The following is a 19,834-nucleotide window of genomic DNA, read 5'->3' as shown; positions in this document are numbered from 1 at the left end:
TATTACTATAATTGTAAGAAATAGAACAGTAGAGGCCGGGCACGGTGGCTCACGCCTGTAATCCCAGCACTTTTGGGAGGCCGAGGTGGGTGGATCACGAGGTCAGGAGATCGAGACCATCCTGGCTAAAATGGTGAAACCCTGTCTCTACTAAAAATACAAAAAATTAGCCGGGCGTAGTGGCAGGTGCCTGTAGTCCCAGCTACTTGGGAGGCTGAGGCAGGAGAATGGCATGAACCCGGGAGGTGGAGCTTGCAGTGAGCCAAGATTACGCCACTGCACTCCAGCCTGGGCGACAGAGCAAGACTCTGTCTCAAAAAAAAAAAAAAAAAAAAAAGAAAGAAATAGAACAGCAGAAAAGTGCACTTAAATTCTTTGCACTCTGCTCAGAAATTGCTTTCCCACGGGCAGTGTCTACAGAATAGAATTGGAGAAACATATTTGATAAATGCCAGTAGGCTTGAAATTCAGAGATTTGGGATATTTGTTTTTTAATAGACAAAGTTCGCTTTTTTTTTTTTTTTTTTTTAGTCTTTCAGCTACCAGAAAATAAAAACAGGTTTGTCACCTTATCTTCACATTTGAAGTAAAGATTTAGGAAGCCACTTCTGAAATGTAGTTTCAACATATTTTAAGGCAATAAAAATTAATTTTGGCTTGATTTATTCATACTGGATCTCTAAAGAATTCTAAGTGCACGTCTCTATATTTTATTTTCTAATTTGATTATATGCAACAGCAAGTTAATTGAAGTACTTGCTTTCATGAAAATTTCTAACCTAAAATTGTAAGAAAGTCTACCTCGGTAGAGAACGGAAGGGAGTGAGAGGGAGAAGCTGAGGAGAGGAAAGTAACAAGCCACATACCAGGTCCCCCAGGAATATATATACAACCCATTTAATTGTCCACAATAACCTCACTTAATAAATATTGTCACTTCTACTTTACATATGAAGAAAATAAGACTTAGGTTGAATAATCTGTCTAAAGTTGCACCATTTCTAAGTGTCAGAGACCATGTTTAAATCCAAGTTGGTCTGACTTTACATTATATCTAGAATGATAAATTCACTAATTTGTATATTATAGTTTCGCAATATAGGACATTAGACATTTGTCACTGTTCATACTACAAGTGGTGGATTAAGAATAGTACGAGCCAAATAGTTACTTTTTAATTTTAATAATTTACCATCTGAGTGATCCCTCTAGGGCTCTTAACATTTAATAGTAAAATTGTCCCACCTGCATTAAAATTCCAAAATTAAATTATACCGTGGACCTAGTCATCCTCTCCTTTTGAAATTCACTAATAATCACAGTGGGCCCTCCATATCCGTGGTTCCACATCTGTGGATTCAACCAACCTTGGATAGGAAATATTTGGGGAAAAAATATAAAATAATAATACAACAATAAAAAATACAAATAAAAAATACCATATGACCCTATTTATGTAGCATTTACATTGTATTAGGCATTATAAGCAACCTGTTTAAAGTATACAGGAGGAGGTGCATACCTCAGGCAAATACTGTATCATTTTATATAAGGAACAAGCATCCATGAATTTTGGTGTCTACCCAGGGTCCTGGAACCAATTCCCCAAGGATACCAAGGGATGTCTGTACACAGGAGATGAGAAACCTTGCTTGAGGAGATGTCTTCACATAGAAGTCTTACCTTTTTTCACATGAATACACCAATGCTGTTCATTTCTCATGGGTTCATCTTTCTGAAAGTCATACTTTATTAAGTCAAAAGTGGAAAGAAGCTGCCAAAAAAAATCAAACAAATAGAAACAAGCATTTAGTTACTTGTGCAATGACATCTACTGTAGTAGACTATGCTAATTGAAATAAATAATTGGAATATGGATTTATTAAAACAACTAACTTTTACTGAAGACAGATAAATATTTAAAAATCAAAACTAAAGGTATTAGTAAACAGCAGTCATTTACTGGTGTTTACTTTCATTTCTTTTGTGGTACACTTTACTTAGAAAACACTACTAATTTTAATCAAGATACTGAAACAATCCAGGCATTCAATTATATACTCTGTTAACTGCAGGTAAAAGGACCATTTTCTGCAGCCATTTATTTAAAATAGCCCTTGAAATGAAAAGTTTTAATAGAACTAAAATATAAGCATATTAATGCAAAAATTGTGTTATTTTTTCCTCACAGTATCTAAAAAAAAAAAAAAAAAAAAAGCCAAAACACATCAAATGCCTAAAAAGTATGTTTACTTGACAGCCACTTTGTCCTCTTCCCCTAAGCCTTTCCCCTGAGCCTTTCACTTTAATGCTCCTAAACTAACATTCAATGCTTCTCCATACTCTTTTGGTGTGAGATGATAAATTTATTAGAAAACACCCATCACATCAAGAACCAAAAATTGGATGTCTCCTCTGATCCCCAAATATTTTCAGCTACTCTGCTCCTATCATGTCCATATTATCATGCCATGCAGTCTCATTTGTCCACTAAATTCTCACCCTGGGAGAGAATTGCAGACTGGTTTAGTCCAATCTCCTCCTATTTTGTTTTGTTTGTTTTTGAGACAGTGTCTCACTCTGTCACCCAGACTGCAGTGCAGTGATGAGAACTTGTCTCACTGCAACCTCTGCCTCCCAGGCTCAAGCAGTCCTACCACCTTAGCCCTCCATGCAGCTGGGCTTACAGGCGTGAGCCACTTCGCCCAGCCCTCCTCATTTTTATTCTATAAGAAAACTGAGGTTCTACTCAGCAATTAAACAAGCTCAGCTAGAAAATGGTAAACTAACATGAATGTAATAAAATGAAGTGAGATAAAATAATAATAAGGAAAGATGAATGGGGGAAAGCCGGAGACGAGAAATGAACAAATATAGAACAAATAAGTGGGAAAAGATAAGATGATTGCGATAGATGCAATGGTATTATTTATCATCAAAGATTAAATGCAAATACCTCTGCTTCTTAGCATTAGTAAAATAAGCATGAAACTTGAATCACAACTCATTATTTGAATTAAAATATAAATGAGAGCAATTAATATTGATTGGGCACCAACTATATGCTGGGCACTGTGCTAAGTGTTTAAGAGCTCTATTTAATGTAATCTTCAAAACATCCTATGATGCAGAAATTAATATTATCCTATTTTAGGATGAGAACCAATGAAAGAGGCAGCAAAGCATATATATTGTTATTATAAAGACTGTTTATTAAAATACGAACTTGCAGCTTGTTGGTCTTTGTCTGTAATTGGGATAACAGGATATTGGCCACTTGCCTAATGGCCAGTAGAAAGAAAGAGTCCAGAAGTTCCGGGACTGCCTTTATCATCTTGGCCAAACAAGAACAGAGCCCTGTTCATTATTTTTTCTTTTCTCTCCTGTTTTAACATGCTTTGTTTTTTGGAAAATTTGCCCAGTGACTTGTGATGTCAGCTTTAGTGTTACTTCTTTTAGATTAATTGGGCAACCGTGTGTGGGTGAGATTCAGTCCACAGCAAATTACTGTTTAGTGTGTCTGTTATCAGAAAAAGGGGACTTGATAGTCAGAAATTGAATAATTTTATAATTCAAATGCAATTAAATACATCACAGCATTTTCTAGAAGTACTCTGGAGCAGAGGATTAATGCTCAACTAGAAATATTTCCATTCTCCTTCCTGTCTTCAAGAGGTCCTCATGATATTACAAAAATGGCTGCATTATAATACAAATTTAAAAAATAGATGCCACACCTTACAATCTCCCAAATGTACATGTTTATATATGTGTATATGTGTACATGTCTGCAGCACAGCTGCAGGAGGTCCCATTCAAAACACGGAGTCCCATTCATAGCAGAACTGTGCAATGCACACACACCTTTGTGGCTCTATGCATTGGCCCTGGGAGATTTTATCCATACCTACGTATCTTTGCAGATTCAGATTTGTAAATTTATGAGTTCGAAAAGGAACACAAAGTTAATTTCCTTGACTAATACATGAGGAAACTCTGAACCGAGAGAAAAGTAACTTGTCAAAGTCACGAAGTGAAATAGTAGTAGAGTCGGGAATAGAGTTATCAGTCCCTGTGTAGTAAAGAATTTAACCTTGCCCCCAAAAGAGGTCCCGGCTTCTGGGAGGTGTTCTCTAAGTCCTTGGAATGTCATTCTTAATAGAGTAGTACATTTTTTTGTCTAAGACTTTTGGGCAACTAGATGGTAACAATATGATTTAGAATGGGGTCTCTGAGGCACATGAACAATGTGAGGTAGGCCAGGGGCTTTGGATCACCCAGCTTGACATGCTAAGGGGCAGGAGATGGAGGTAAGCTATGTGAGCACGCAATCCGAATTACACAACCAAGCTCCCAGAAAGACTGGACATCAAGGCTCCTACGAGCGTCCCCATTTGGCACCAGTTCGTGCGTATTATTACACAATTCCAGGAAAGTAACGCTGTTCTGACTCCACAACACAGCATAACTGGAAACTTCACCCTTGGTACCCTCCTGGATTCTGCCTTATGTATGACATCCCTGAGCTGATTATAATCTAGATCCTTTAGATGTAATAAGCTGAGTTTTGTGAGTCGTTTTAGCAAATTATCAAACCTGAGAGTGGTCTTTGGGACTCCTGAAATTGCAATTGATGTCAGAAATGAGAGTGGTCTTGTGGGGATTGTTCTCTTATTTTGAAGTTGTCTAACTTTCCTCAACCCTAAAAGACACCTACTTTTAAGGCAATAAAACAGCTTATGAAAATGGTTAAAGAAATGAGCCATTTTATTAATCTCATATATTAATTTTAAATTTAAGTTCAGATGCTAAATTTTAAATTCCATTGTATCTATGGATTTGCCAATATGACAGATAGGAGAATAACCATTTCTTCCTTTCCTCCCTCCCAACTCCCATTTTTGTTAGTGTTATAATTATTTTTACATTGTCAGGTTTTATTCCACGTATAAACAATTCAGAGTTGTTCAATTTTCTACATGTGAATTGATTCAATGTTCACCATCAGGCATTTTAACTGAAGGTGATTCTTTCATTTCTAAGTTATGGTTTATCTTCAAGTTGGCCATGATTTTTCATTCAGTGAATTTTACAAAGAAATATTGCATTCCTATAAATATGCAGGTATTATAGTTTCTGATTTCTTAAAACTTTGAGAAAACCTCTTTGTTGACTTGATACTTGAGAAGCAACTTAGCCAGAACAAAAATTCTTAGGTGAAGCCAATTCTTTCCTTTTTTTCTAGCCTTGAGTGTTTTATTTTGAGAATGCCCCAGATGTTTCCCACCCTCACCTGTGTTACATTTTGCTCATCCTTTGCTTTTCCTACCTCAGAATCTCCTTATGATTCTTTTTGTTTCATAATTTCACCAGGATGTATTTTTCTGATAATTATTCTGCTCCATATAGTGTACCTCTTTTGCTAAAGATTCAAGTTTTTACCTTAAGGAAATTTTCCTCTATTAGGGTAGAAATAATTATTTTTTTCTTTGATCTGTTCTTTTCTGCAGGAACATCAATTAAGGATGCATCAGATCATTGTCTATGTTTTCAAAATCCTTTTTCTTAATTTTTAAATTATCATTTGCTTGCTCTTTTTATTGTGTTTGTGGGACTCCTTAACTCCATTCATCTTTCTCCCTAACAACGTTTACATTCCTTTTGATTTTAAGTTATTTTATGTGATGCTCATTTGCGTAATATTTACATTTTTTCCTCTATTTTTTCTTTGAGCTGAGCATGCTTACTTTTTAGTTCATTTTGTTTATTTATGTTTCTCCTTGATCCTTTTTCTTTTCTGAGCTCTTATTTTTAAAGAGAATGTTATTCCAAGTTTTCAAGCCTGTGAGTAATTGTTTTTCTAAACATTTCCTGGTCGTTTTGGGGAACCTACTATTTTGATGTGCATTCATTTTTTTTTCAGCTGCCTTTTATTTAGATTCATTTTCTCTTTTTTTCCGAGCCTTATTTCATCTATGTATAAAATGTGTATTCATTTTTTTCAGCGCCTTTTATTTAGATTCATTTTCTCCCTTTTTTCAAGCTTTATCTGTATTTTATGTTTGTCTCTTCCTAGTTATTTTCCCCAGGTGAAAATACTACAGAAAAAGAGAAAGGAGTTCATAATTCTACTTGAGTTTGTCTCTCAAATATGTTGTCACTAAATTTTTTATATTGTTTGCCCTGGGAGAATATGTGGGACAATATCTCTTCAGTTTTATGCGTTAAAATAGTAAGTATAGCACATAAAGACAATGGGTTATAGGAACTCTGTGTTACTGCCTTATCTTTCTCCTTCACTTGTAACATTTTATCCCTGGAGGCTGCTTCCCTCCCAGACAATAAGCACGAGCGTCCATTAGGTTAGCATTTTTGGGAGACATTTATCAAATCTTCTCTCTTAATTATGAGATAATCATTGAACCAAATTTTTCTAATTACCTGCAATCTAACAAAACAACATGTGAATAAAATGATAAAAGACAGACTAGAAGTCATACAGTATTAGGCACAACTTTGTTTTTTCATTTCCAAACTGAAAAAGAAAACCAAAATGAGTTGAAAATCAGAGGTTTTCCAAATAAATTGAAGACAATCATGACTTTTTACACGATTGACATTATTACAGTTGACAGAAAATTTAAAGCATTAGAAAATTATAATAAAGTCAGTAATATAAAATACAAATCATCATACACTTGTTGGTTGCTTTAGAATGACTCAGCTTCACAAAGGGGCTCAATATCAATACCAAATTTGTAATGGAACCAGTGCAATAAATTGAGAAAATTAACTGCAAGGAATGTAAAACTCAGTAAAATCAGCACTTACTTTCCCCAAAATGCTTTTGTTCAGAATAAAGTGCATTTCTGAGATGTCAACTATGCCCTCAAAATCCCAAAAGAATGCATTATAAAAATAGTTTGCACCTTCTTTTGGTTTAGAGCATTACTGTGATTTACACCAGCTTTTAACGGGCAACTAGACTGAAAAAGTGAGCTGCTGTGGCATGAAAAACACATGTCTGCCAATTACTTCCAGATACTGAAAAAATCACCACGGATTAGAAAAGCAAATACTTTGTTGCTTCCAGGTGTTCTTTGAGGTATGGCAGTTTATTATATAGAAAACTTCACCTATAAAACTAAAGCAGTTAGGGATGAAAGTGATAAAAAAGCACCAAAGGTTGCATTATGGGATTCTTAAAGATCTCTTCAAAAGCATTTCTAAATATGGCTTGAGTAGGGTGCTCTGGAAATCTCAAAAGCAATGCTGTAGCATAGTGCTACTTTCAGGGAACAGGTGAGGCCACTAAGGAAACACACCTGAGGAGAGAGATTATCAAGCAAAAACTTTCCTCTTACATGTATGTCTGTAGGAAGTACTTTCGTTCTTGCACTGTTACGTCATGTTTGGAGTCAAAAAGTGAGTTGGGAAGTTTTTCTCCTTCTGCATTATCTGGAAGAGTTTGTAATAGAGGAATTACTTGCTCTTTGAATATTCATTATCCTGAGTGGGAAAGCTATCTGAAATTAAGGGAAGATGTTGGAGTATGAATTTATTTCATTTAGTGTGATAAAATAATTCTTGAGTCAATACTAGTAAGTTGTACATTTCTAGAAATTTATCCAATTCATCTAATAATTTCAAATTTGTTGATATGAACTTATTCAACATACCCTCTTTTACTGTCTTAATGTCTAAAGTATCAGCAGCAATGTTCCCTTTTCCATTCCTGATATTATTTGTGCCTTCTATCAATCAGAATCAATTTATTTACTTTTTAAAAATTATATTTCTATTTATTTTTATATTCATCACCAAATATTTTTTCTATGTCACTAATTTCTGCTCTTTATTATTTCCTTCCTTTTATTTCCTTTGAGTTTATTTTAGTTGTCCTTTTAAAAATTAACTTATAGAGATGGTTACTGAGCTCCATCCAGTTTTCAGCTATTCTTGGCTAAGTGCACAAGTTTTTTAATGTAACATTTTCTTATGATTTAGCTCATAGTATCTTCTAATTTCTATTATGATTTTTTCTTTGATGAATGGAAATTTAGAAATGTTTTATTTCCAAATATATAGGAGGTTATCTAGTTGTCTTTTAAAAAAATTATTTCTACCAACAATTAAACTGTTTTCAGAGAGCATAATTTATATATATTCAATCCTCTGAAATTTGTTAGAATTACCTAACTGGCCCAGTAACTTTTGTAAATGTTTCAAAAGTGCTTGAATAAAATAGATATACAGCAGTTGTTAGATGCAGGGTCTTTCATATGTCAATTAGCGGTTTCTTATTATAGAAGATTAATGGAGATTTATTTTCCCTTGCAGCTATCAGTTTTGCTTTATAAAGGTTGAGATTATGTTTATTTTTGCATTTATTCTTAAAAAATTATTGTTGAGTATAAGTTCCAGTTTGACAGTTATTTTTTCCAATCCAGTGGAAGGTAAATGTCCACTGTCTTTTGTGTTTTGTGGTTGCTACTGAGAAATCAGCTGTCAGTCTTCTCCTCCTAAAAAGTTGGTTTCTTTGGCTACTTTTAAGATTTTAATGGTATCTTAATATAGTTTAAAAATTATTAAAAGCCTATATAGAATTGAGTGGTATAAACGATGAAAGGTAAGTAGAAATAGTGGAATAAAAACACTCAAGGAAAATGGAGTCAAATTAATATATATCAGGCCTATGCTTGCTATTTATAAATTATATCATTAAATTTGGAAACTGAACAAGAAAAGGCATCATTATGGCGATATGAGAGAGAAAATACGGAAGATAACTGAGGTTCACATAACCTATAGCACTGTCTCTCACACTGAGGCCACTACTCTGTTTCTAGAAATTCTCAACTTAAAAAAAGGTGATAATATTTACCACAATTTGCAAGCACAGTATATAGAAGAGAGCTGGCAGACCACAATGTGCTTTTTTTTTTTTTTTTTTTTTGAGACAGAGTCTCGCTCTGTCGCCCAGGCTGCAGTGCAGTGGCACGATCTCTGCTCACTGCAAGCGCCGCCTCCTGGGTTCATGCCATTTTCCTGCCTCAGCCTCCCAAGTAGCTGGGACTACAGGTGCCCGCCACCACGCCTGGCTAATTTTGTTTTTGTATTTTTAGTACAGACGGGGTTTCACTGTGTTAGCCAGGATGGTCTCGATCTCCTGACCTCGTGATCCGCCCACCTCGGCCTCCCAAAGTGCTGGGATTACAGGTATAAGCCACTGCGCCAATGTATTTCTTTAATAAGGAAAATGCTGTACTTACTTTGTAAAACAAATTTGTTCTTCCAATTGCTCCAATTTTCCCAGTGTAGTTCATGAAAGATATGCTTGATTCGGTAGCTGCATAAAGTTCACACACCGTTATATTTCCAAATCTGTCTAAAAATTCTCTCCATACATCACTCCGTATACCATTTCCAATTGCCAAACGCACCTTATGATCCTTTTCTCCTTCTCTCTGTTAGAAGAAAATGTTTTACTTGTAATTAATTCCAGTTTCTAATTCTTTCTTTCATTATTATTATTTAAATGAAAAATATCATAGACGTAAACTGCATATGTGTAATAATAGAAGGGAAGTTAAAATGTGTGTATAAGTCTATTGCAGAACTGTGTCCAAATTCTAATGAAAGTAACACTGGCCAAGAATAATACAGTTTGTGTTTTTCCATATCTAGGAACAGCTCATTCTAAACTGCAGACCACTAAAGGCTTTTTTTTGGGTAAATGTCAGGTAAGGAAGAAAGCATTTTTCAGGAAGAAAAAAAAGCATTACTCTGATAACATGAAACATACTTAAGTTTGGATGTCCAGGCTTAGCAGTAATTAGCTATATAATTCTGAACAAGATGTTAACTCCTAACTCTGATTCTCAGTTTATTCATCTATTTTAAAAAAGATAATAATACCTGTCTTCCTTATATACTGTAGTTATAGTTAATACACAGTGCTTAACACAGAGTAAACAATAATTTGAGGCCATAGAATCAAAGTAATATTTGACTTGTAAATAATATGGCAACTGTATGTAACTATTGTTTTAGAATGTGCAATATTCTCACATTTTTACTTTTCGTTCATATTTTAGAATTAAAGGAAGATACAAGATTCTATTTTATTCTATATTTAATAAGTAATGTTTTAACTAACATGAACTTTTACACTGACCTAAAATTAGAGTAAAAATGTATTATCAGTGTAGTCACAATAAATCCATTATTTGCTCTGATTACCTCCATCATCACCAAAAAATGCAAAATAATAAGATGTAATAATAAATCAGCAACAACAATAAAATAGAGAAATTGGCTTCTTTGGTACCCATAATTTAAAATGATCAATGGATCACATTATTTATTTCAGTTTCTTCTCTAAACACCATTTAAATGGTCTTAAAGGGAAAACTTTATGAATTCTCAAGAATAAAGAGAAGTGAGTTGAGAGGTAAATTTGGAAACTGAAAAGTGAAGAGATAAAAGGACATGTGATTGAGCAGAATGGATAAGGCTGAAATCTAAGTCTGCAGGTTAGCACCCGACAAAGGCTCCTGAAAGTGTCAAGCAAGCATCAGAAAGAATGAGGAAAGCAGAAAGCTTGGTGGGAAATTGGTTTCAGAAGCAGTTGTATAACTAAATATCCACATACAGACAAAGCATCTGGGAGTTTGCCCTTGCTACACATCGACCAAAGACTGGAAAGTAATCTCTGGAGATGTCTAACCAGACAGACACCAGTTCGGGTTGAGGAACTTACTGTGAAAATTAATTTTACAAAATAGAGTCCTTCACGTCATACCCAACTAAAATGGATTCGGAGGCCATAGAGAAAGGCACCCAGGTCATGCATACCTGTTCCAGAAAATGTTTTTGTAATTCAAAAGCAAAAGCTCAAAGACCTAACTGTAACTTTAAGTCTTACCTGGTAACTGTTGACACTCATCAGTCAGAACTTGCCAGCTCCCATAAGACACTGCCATCACCAATGAAACTTCCTTCAAAAGAGCTTACATAACTTTGCTCATTTTCCCAATAAAACCTCAGCCTTTCCTTTTGTTCTTCAGACACAACTAGAGGCTACGCTGGTCTGTGTGTCCCGAAATGCAATTTTTTGTTTCCAAATAAGCTCTTTGCTTAGAGATGTATCTCTATGTAATTTTTATTTCAAGTTAACATTACTGAAAACAGGAGGGTTAAATGAAAGTCTACATGCTAAAAGATGAGATCACTAAACTCTTCTGCTGCTCTGGTATCAGAATTCCGATACCCCAAATCATATACCAGAGCAGGAAACTGTTCAGTTACTATCAAGGAAACTGGTCAGTCCTAGAGAAAAGATACTGACTTCTGGAAGTATCTCAATAAAATGTCTGGATCCTCACTTAATCACCCTAGAATCTGAGCCTTTTGTTGACAAATCCCAGCTATGTGCCATCAGGCATTTAGTGCCTCATTCTGAAATATGATGATTAAAGAATTTTTTAAAGAATAAAAATATGTAAAAGGAAGTAAAAGACATATGAGACACAAAGAACATGTCAAAAATACCTACAAGTGGAGCCCTATAGAATAATAAAATGAATGGAGAAGAGGCAATTCTGAAGAGATTTTAACTGAGAATTTTCCAAAAGTGATAGAAAGACATGAAGCCATGAAAAAATAAATAAATAAAACCTAAAACCTCAGACAGGTTAAATACCAGAGAATTACAGCTGGACATTTTCTGGCAAAATTGCTAAGAAGAAAAAATATGTAAAAATTAGAGAAAGAGAGAGGGAGAATTTTAAAAGCAGCCAGAAAGAAATAGAAACATCGTTTCCAAAGGGGCAATGTGAATATTTATGGCTGACATTTCAACAATGACCGTAAGCCTGGAAGACAATATAATATTTTAAAGCTAGTACAAGAAAATAATTGTCAACCTAGCATTCTATACTCAGCTAAAGAATTATTCAAAACTAAAGGAAAAACATGTTTTCACACAAATAAAAATGGAAAATTTTGTTTTTAGTAGAATGGTACAGATGGAACACTAAAGGCAGTTCTTAGCACCAAAGAAAACAATATTATACAGGAGCAAAGAAACAAAAAGCAGGAAGGAATGAAGAGGACCAGAAAAGAGAAGTGTTACAAAGTTCTTGCACTGTAAAGAAGTGGAAAATATGCTATTTAAAGATAGAATGTAGTAAGTTAAGAATTAATCTTGTATCCTTCAAGGTAATTACTCAAAGAAAAATACTTAAATAAATAAAACAAATATAAAAGGATGTATAACTAAAGGGCTAATCAATGAAAACTAATAATAAAAATATTTCAAAAGAAGATTAAGGGGGAAAGGGAACGAATAACAGATGAGACAAGAAAAATCGCAAGATAGAAGCTATAAAAGCAAATATATCGTAAGTGCATAAAATGTAAATGGATTAAATATGTAGTCATGGAAAAAAACTTTTAGAATGCATAAAAATATAAAACTCAACTATATACTGCTTATGAAAAATACATCTTAAATATTACATGAGCCCAAAATTGAAAGTAGTTGGATGGAGAAAGGTAAGCCATACAATCATCACCCAAAAGGAAGCTAGTATAACTATACTAATATCAGACAAAGTAGATCTTAAGTAAGGAAACATTTCTGGAGATAAAGAGGGATAGTTAATAATAATAAAAAGGTCAATTCACTGTATGGATAGCAACCTTAAATTTCTATTTACCTAATAACATAGTCAAATATATAAAGCAAAAATTGACAGAACTAAAATAGAATGAGATATTTTTAACTTATCTCTCTGGTACTGATAGAATAAGCAGGAAAAAAATCATAAGAATATGGAAGTTTAAAGAAAACTAACCAACTTGACCTAACTTATGTATACAGAACAGTATAACAAGTCACTGAAGAGTAACATTTTTTTCAAGTGCCCATGAAACATTTATCAAAATAGATCAATCATTTGTTGAGGCTTACAGCAAGTCAGCCAAATTCAAAGCATTAAGCTTCATTCAAACTATGTCCTCTGACCACAATAAAATTAAACCAAAGATCAATTACAAAAAGAAAACTAGAAAATCTCCAAATGTTTGCATAATAATAATACAAGTTTAAACAACCCATGGGTAAAAGAAAAAAATTACAATGGAAATTTAAAAGTATTTTGAACTGTGTAAGAAAAATAAGACAGAATAAAAATTATGCTATGCAGCAAAAGCAATACAGTAAAAATACATATTTTTATATTATAAAGTATATATGTATAATAGTTTGATATATATTTATATAATACATGTATGTGCATGTATTTACACTGAACTATAATATATGTATGTATATGTATATTTATGTAACCATATATAGATATATCTATATATATCTTTTCAAGGGTATTTGTGTAGCAAACAGGCTTGGAAGCTAGAGATGATTTTTGGGTCACAGAGAAAATTTATTTACCTTCCATGATAGTAAAGTCTCCCTTCTCTTCTGGGAGACAATTTGTTTACATACAAGAAGATTTGCTTGTGTATCTTTATTAACTCTTTCTCAGATATAAAGAAAGGGCAGGTTTATCAGCAGCCCCTTAAATGACTGGGAAGCTCCCAAGGGCCGTGTTCTCAGCTGAGGCACAGACCTATGCCACAGATGTAGCATCCACTTAGGCCCACCTCTGCATTCCCCACAGGATGTGTGGGGAGAGGGAACTATTGCGGACATGAGATGTGAACAGAAGGTTATGATTCTTTTTGTGCTGTATAAATCTATTTGAGTTCATTCTTTCCTTACTAACCAGTTTTATGGAAATATGGTGAGCCCAGTCAAGCAGCTATGGTGTTGCTTATGGACTGCTTGAATGATTAAGTGTTGAGCAAGTACTTCTCAAAGAATACCTCCAAGCATCCAGTAAGTATATGAGAATATGCTCAACATCATTCATCATCAGAGAACTACAAATCAAAACCCCATGAAGTAGCAACAAACATTTACAAACATTATGATTTCTTCTCTAGCACTATAAATTTCCCAACAAGTGTTGGCAAGGACATGGAACAATTGGGACCGTCATAGACCATGGGCAGGAGTGCCTATTACTGCTGCCACTTTGATTAGCAATATCTACTAATGCTGAAATATGCATAATTCAACCTACCCATTCCATTCCTAATTATCTACCAAGATAAATATGTACATAAATCTGCCAAAAGACACATATAAGAATGTTCCTAGCATCATTAATCATATTAAGTCTCAGTTGAAAGCAATCCAAATCCATCAATAGTAAAATAGATATATTTTAAATGTTGTGTTATAGTAACATAATGGAATAATCTTCTATTAGTTTTCTATTGCTGCCATACAAATTTCCACAAACCTAGGCCCTTCAAACAATGTCAAGTTACTATCTAACAATGTCTGTAGGTCAGAAGTCCACATCAACTTAACTGGTTTGTGTGATTCAGGACTCACAAAACTGAAATGAAAGTGTTGACTGGCTAGGGTCTTATTGGGAGACTCTTGGAAGTATCTGCTTCCAAGCTCATGCAGGTTCTTGACAGAATCAAGTTTCTGGAGGGTGTAGAACTAAGACTCTCTTTTCTTTGCTGGCTATCAGCTGGGGGCTGCCCTTAGATCATAGAGGCCTCTCTCCAGTTCTTCCACATAGGCCTCTATATATGAAAACAACAAACGACACACTGAGTTCCTGTCATCTTCCAAATCCCCAACTTCCCCTATGCTAGGTCTTCCTTGCTTGCAGCCAGAGAAAATCATCTCCTTTAAAGTCTGATACGATTATATTGTATCCACCAGGATAATCTTCCTATTTTAAGTTCTGTAACTGTAATCACATCTGCAAAAACCCTTTTGCCAATGTTTCTACTGCACACATATTCACGCATTCCAGGAATTAGGGCATGGACATATTTGAAGGGGCCATTTTTTTATTTTTTATTTTTATTTTTTTGCCTATCATAACTCTAAAGTGATGAGAGAGAATGAACTACTGCTATACTTCAAAACAAAGATGAATCTCCTTGACATAGTGCTGACTGAGTCAAAGAAGCAAGGTCAAAAGAATGCATATATATAATTTCATTTAGATTCTGTTTTTGGGAAACAAGCAAAACTAATTTATACTGGGAGAAATCAGAATGTTGTTCACATTTGGGAGGACAGTGACTCACTGATTCAGCACGTTAGCAGGGATGCCTTTAAAAAAATACAATTTATTAAAAACATGTAACATGTTATTAAATCTTATTAAGAAATGTTAGCACCAGGCGCAGTGGCTCATGCCTGTAATCCCAGTACTTTGGGAGGCTGAGGCGGGTGGATTGCCTGAGCTCAGGAATTAGAGACCAGCCTGGGCAACAAGGTGAAACCCCATCTCTACTAAAAAATACGAAAAATTAGCCAGGCAAGGCGGCGTGTGCCTGTAGTCCCAGCTACTCAGGAGGCTGAGGCAGGAGAATCGCTTGAACCCAGGGGGCGGAGGTTGCAGTGAGCCGAGATCGTGCCACTGCACTCCAGCCTGGGCAACAGAGTGACACACACACACACACACACACACACACATACACACACACAAAGAAATGTTAGCTATGATGGGGAGTTTGAGATGGATTTGTGATAGACATTAGAAAGCTAAATTTAAAATATAAAACGGGACAATTATTATTTATAAGGAATGAAAAGAGAAAAGTTGTAATGAAATAAATACAGTATGTCTCAGCTATGAATAAAATTTATATATTGTCACTTCTTTACAATACTTTAAAAACTGGTTATAAACATATTTTTAAACTATCATAATTTTATTGATGTCACAGAGAGAGAAGATATATATGTGTGTGGATAGTGAGTATGTGAGTAGGAAGCCAGGTAGATGATAGTTAAAACTGAAAAATCAAGAAATAGTAGAATACATATTTTACTGAGAAATATGGAGATAAGTAATAACTAAAAATGTCCTAGAAGAATTAAAGATGCTTACTTCTAGAGATCAAGTACTGATAATGCAGAGATATTTCTTATCCTAAGAGTACTATTTCATTTTTATAACTGTGTAAAAGTACTGTTTTGATTTTTAAAAATTCAGTTGAGGCTGGGCAAGGTGGATCACACCTCAGCACTTTGGGAAGCCAAGGCGGGTGGATCACCTGAGGTCAGGAGTACGAGACTAGCCTGGCCAATATGGAGAAACCCTGCCTCCACTAAAAATACAAAAATTAGTTGGGTGTGGTGGTGGGTACCTGTACTCCCAGCCACTCATGAGGCTGAGTCAGGAGAATTGCTTGAACCCAGGAGGAGGAGGTTGCAGTGGGCCAAGATTGCACCATTGCACTCCAGTCTGGGTAACAGAGTGACTCTATCTCAAAAAAAAAAAAAAAAAAAAAAAAAAAAAAAAAAAAAAATCAATTGAAAATAAGATAGCCAAGATGTGGAATTATGTGAAACAACGCTCTCACTTGTTGATTTCCTTAGACCTACATAAATGAGGTTTAAGGTAATTATTCTGCAAATGGAGAAAAGACTCCATCTGCAGCTCCTTTCAAGACAGAGGGTTCTTTTCTCACAGTAAATATAACCCACAGCAGTTCTGTTCTAGTTCCCACCTCCTATGGGCATGGCAGATTTTGCCTGCCTGGCATGGAACTAGCTCTTGGGTTTTCCACTGCTATTTTCCTGTGTCAAACAGCAGCATTGCAAATCTTAGGACTTATTTTGCTTGAACAGAGAACAATCTTTTATACGGTATAATGCTTGGAAGCTTTTCAGGTATGAGATGAGTTTTAGCAAGTATCATCATTTATAAAATGCCTTGGCATTCTCTGAAATCCAATATGAAGGTGGTTTATAAACCAAATTCCACAGGCTTTAACTTGTGTGGGCTATAGCTTTACAAGCTTACTAAATAAAAACAATCATCCTAAGAAATTCAGTTGATACACAGAATCAAATTTTCAAAACTAGGATCAAGACTTTTATCCCAAAATATCAAATTCATTTCTCTAATGTCCAAAATCTGTTTTTAAAAAATTTTTCTTTCCTTTAAAGAAAACCCAGAAGATCATGCTTTGAAAGGTACGAGGAAACATCAATTGATCTATTGTTTAGTGTTATGTGGGAAAAAAAAATGTGTATTTCTTTTGATGTTGAAATATACATATATCATACAACATTTAGAGAATACAGAAAAATAAAAAATGAAATAATATATAATCTCACTATGTGAATATTATGTAACATCTATATATACATTAAAAGTTATAATCACCATAATGTGGCCATATATTCTAATTTATTAATAAATTCTGGACATTATTCTAAATTGTTATCATTCAAATATATGATGTTCCATGCTTATATGATTATCATATAATATACCACAATTTACCTCTTCATCACCTGTTTTTGAATTGCTACATTGTTCTTAAATGTTCATCATTATAGATACTAGAGCAAATATCTTATCTATAAATTTTTGCATCTCATTAGGACAGATCCCTGGAAGAAGCCAATAGTTGTAAATATTTTTATGGATTCGTTACCAAATTGTTGGCTAAAAAGGACATTCCTATTTGTATCTTATTGAGGAGAGGGAGATGGATACCTCTTCAACGAAGAATTCTTAGAAATATGACATTTCATTTAATTTAAAATGACAATTTGATAAGAAAATATATTGTATTTAATTTCTTTTTCTTTATTTTTAACCAAGTTGAATGCTTGTCATTTAATAGTATATTAAGAAGATTAACACTTTTTAAAATAGTTACAAGCATTTGGTTTATTTTTATTTTTATTTTTAACATTATATTCATTTTTTTTTTTTTTTAAGACTGAGTCTCGCTCTGTCGCCCAGGCTGGAGTGCAGTGGCATGATCTCAGCTAACTGCAACCTCCGCCTCCCTGGTTTAAGCAATTCTCTGCTCCAGCCTCCCAAGTAGCTGAGATTACAGGCACGTGCCATCACACCTGGCTAATTTTTGTATTTTTAGTAGAGACGGAGTTTCACCATCTTGGCCAGGGTGGTCCTCAACTCCTGACCTCGTGATCCACCCACCTTGGCCTCCCAAAGTGCTGGGATTACAGGTGGATTGTGCCCAGCCATATTCAATGTTTTTAATAATTAAATGGATCATTCTCTGCTCTTATTAATATTTCAACTTAATATGTGATTTAAAATTTTCTTTCCTATCCTGTAAGCAAAAAAATCTATACATTATTTTCTTCTTATCTTCTTTACATTTACCTATTACATTCATGTAGAATTAACTTTATGACAAGGATGTGACATTTTTTGCTGTATATCACGATGGTCAATTCAGATTTCATGAAAGTTTAATTTTAAATCTATTCAACTGCACTTTAGATAAGATTTACAAATAAAAGATCTTCAATTAATAAAAGTCTAAAATTTTACAAACATCTTTAAGCTGACTCAGTAAGCACACATACACAAAATACTTTAAAACAATTCTCTAAAATCTTGTTTTAAATGGTAACTAAGAATCTAAACATAACACTTACAAAACAGTTAATGACATAATTTACATAAAATACGTGATATAAATTACTGTTGTTATTTTACAGATTATTAAGATATTTCTTGAAAGTTACCAGTAATATGTTTCAAGTTTTGGTTTTCTTGATTCAAATTATGAGCATGGAATTATATGTAAATGAAAATAATATGATTCCCTTATTTATAATAATAATGACAAATTATATGAAACCCATATGTGTATATATATATATATGAAAGGTGGGAGAGAAAAAAAGCTTTAAAAAATGAGTGGCCGCTTTTATTTCACTGAGTGGTTTGTAGTTCTCCTTGAAGAGGTCCTTCACATTCCTTTTAAGTTGGATTCCTAGGTATTTTACTCTCCTTGAAGCAATTGTGAATGGGAGTTCACTCATGATTTGGCTCTCTGTTTGTCTGTGATTGGTGTACAAGAATGCTTGTGATTTTTGTACATTTATTTTGTATCCTGAGACTTTGCTGAAGTTGCTTATCAGCTTGATGAGATTTGGGGCTGAGACGATGGGGTTTTCTAGATATACAATCATGTCATCTGCAAATAGGGACAATTTGACTACTTCTTTTCCTAATTGAATACCCTTTATTTCCTTCTCCTCCCTGATTGCCCTGGCCAGAACTTCCAACACTATGTTGAATAGGAGTGGTGAGAAAGGGCATCCCTGTCTTGTGCCCGTTTTCAAAGGGAATGCTTCCAGTTTTTTGCCTATTCAGTATGATATTGTCTGTGGGTTTGTCATAAATAGCTTTTATTATTTTGAGATACATACCATCAATACCTAATTTATTGAGAGTTTTTAGCATGAAGCATTGTTGAATTTTGTCAAAGGCCTTTTCTGCATCTATTGGGATAATCATGTGGTTTTTGTCTTTGGTTCTGTTTATATGCTGGATTACATTTATTGATTTTTCGTATGTTGAACCAGCCTTGCATCCCAGGGATGAAGCCCACTTGATCATGGTGGATAAGCTTTTTGATGTGCTGCTGGATTCCGTTTGCCAGTATTTTACTGAGGATTTTTACATCAATGTTCATCAAGGATATTGGTCTAAAATTCTCTTTTTTGGTTGTGTCTCTGCCAGGCTTTGGTATCAGGATGATGCTGGTGTCATAAAATGAGTTAGGGAGGATTCCCTCTTTTTCTATTGATTGGAATAGTTTCAGAAGCAATGGTTCCAGCTCCTTCTTGTACCTCTGGTAGAATTCGGCTGTGAATCCATCTTGTCCTGGACTTTTTTTGGTTGGTAAGCTATTGATTATTGCCTCAATTTCAGAGCCTGTTATTGGTTTA

At 34.3% G+C, this 19,834-nt stretch overlaps 1 protein-coding gene across 2 annotated transcripts in view; it reads right to left on the bottom strand.

The window, feature by feature from the left end:
• The window catches only part of SLC27A6 (solute carrier family 27 member 6), a 74,671-nt gene that overhangs the window by 8,170 nt on the left and 46,667 nt on the right, over positions 1-19,834 (bottom strand). For both annotated transcript variants that reach the window (XM_030818411.1, XM_012505286.2), the window contains 2 exons: positions 9,273-9,467; positions 1,684-1,774 (listed from right to left, as the gene is read on the bottom strand). In XM_030818411.1, coding sequence (XP_030674271.1) covers positions 1,684-1,774; positions 9,273-9,467 — 286 coding nt within the window. The remainder of the gene's footprint in view (positions 1-1,683; positions 1,775-9,272; positions 9,468-19,834) is intronic.

The sequence above is a fragment of the Nomascus leucogenys genome, chromosome 2 (assembly GCF_006542625.1).
Source record: "Nomascus leucogenys isolate Asia chromosome 2, Asia_NLE_v1, whole genome shotgun sequence".
NCBI lineage: Eukaryota > Metazoa > Chordata > Mammalia > Primates > Hylobatidae > Nomascus > Nomascus leucogenys.
This window is presented reverse-complemented; position numbering and strand designations above follow the sequence as displayed.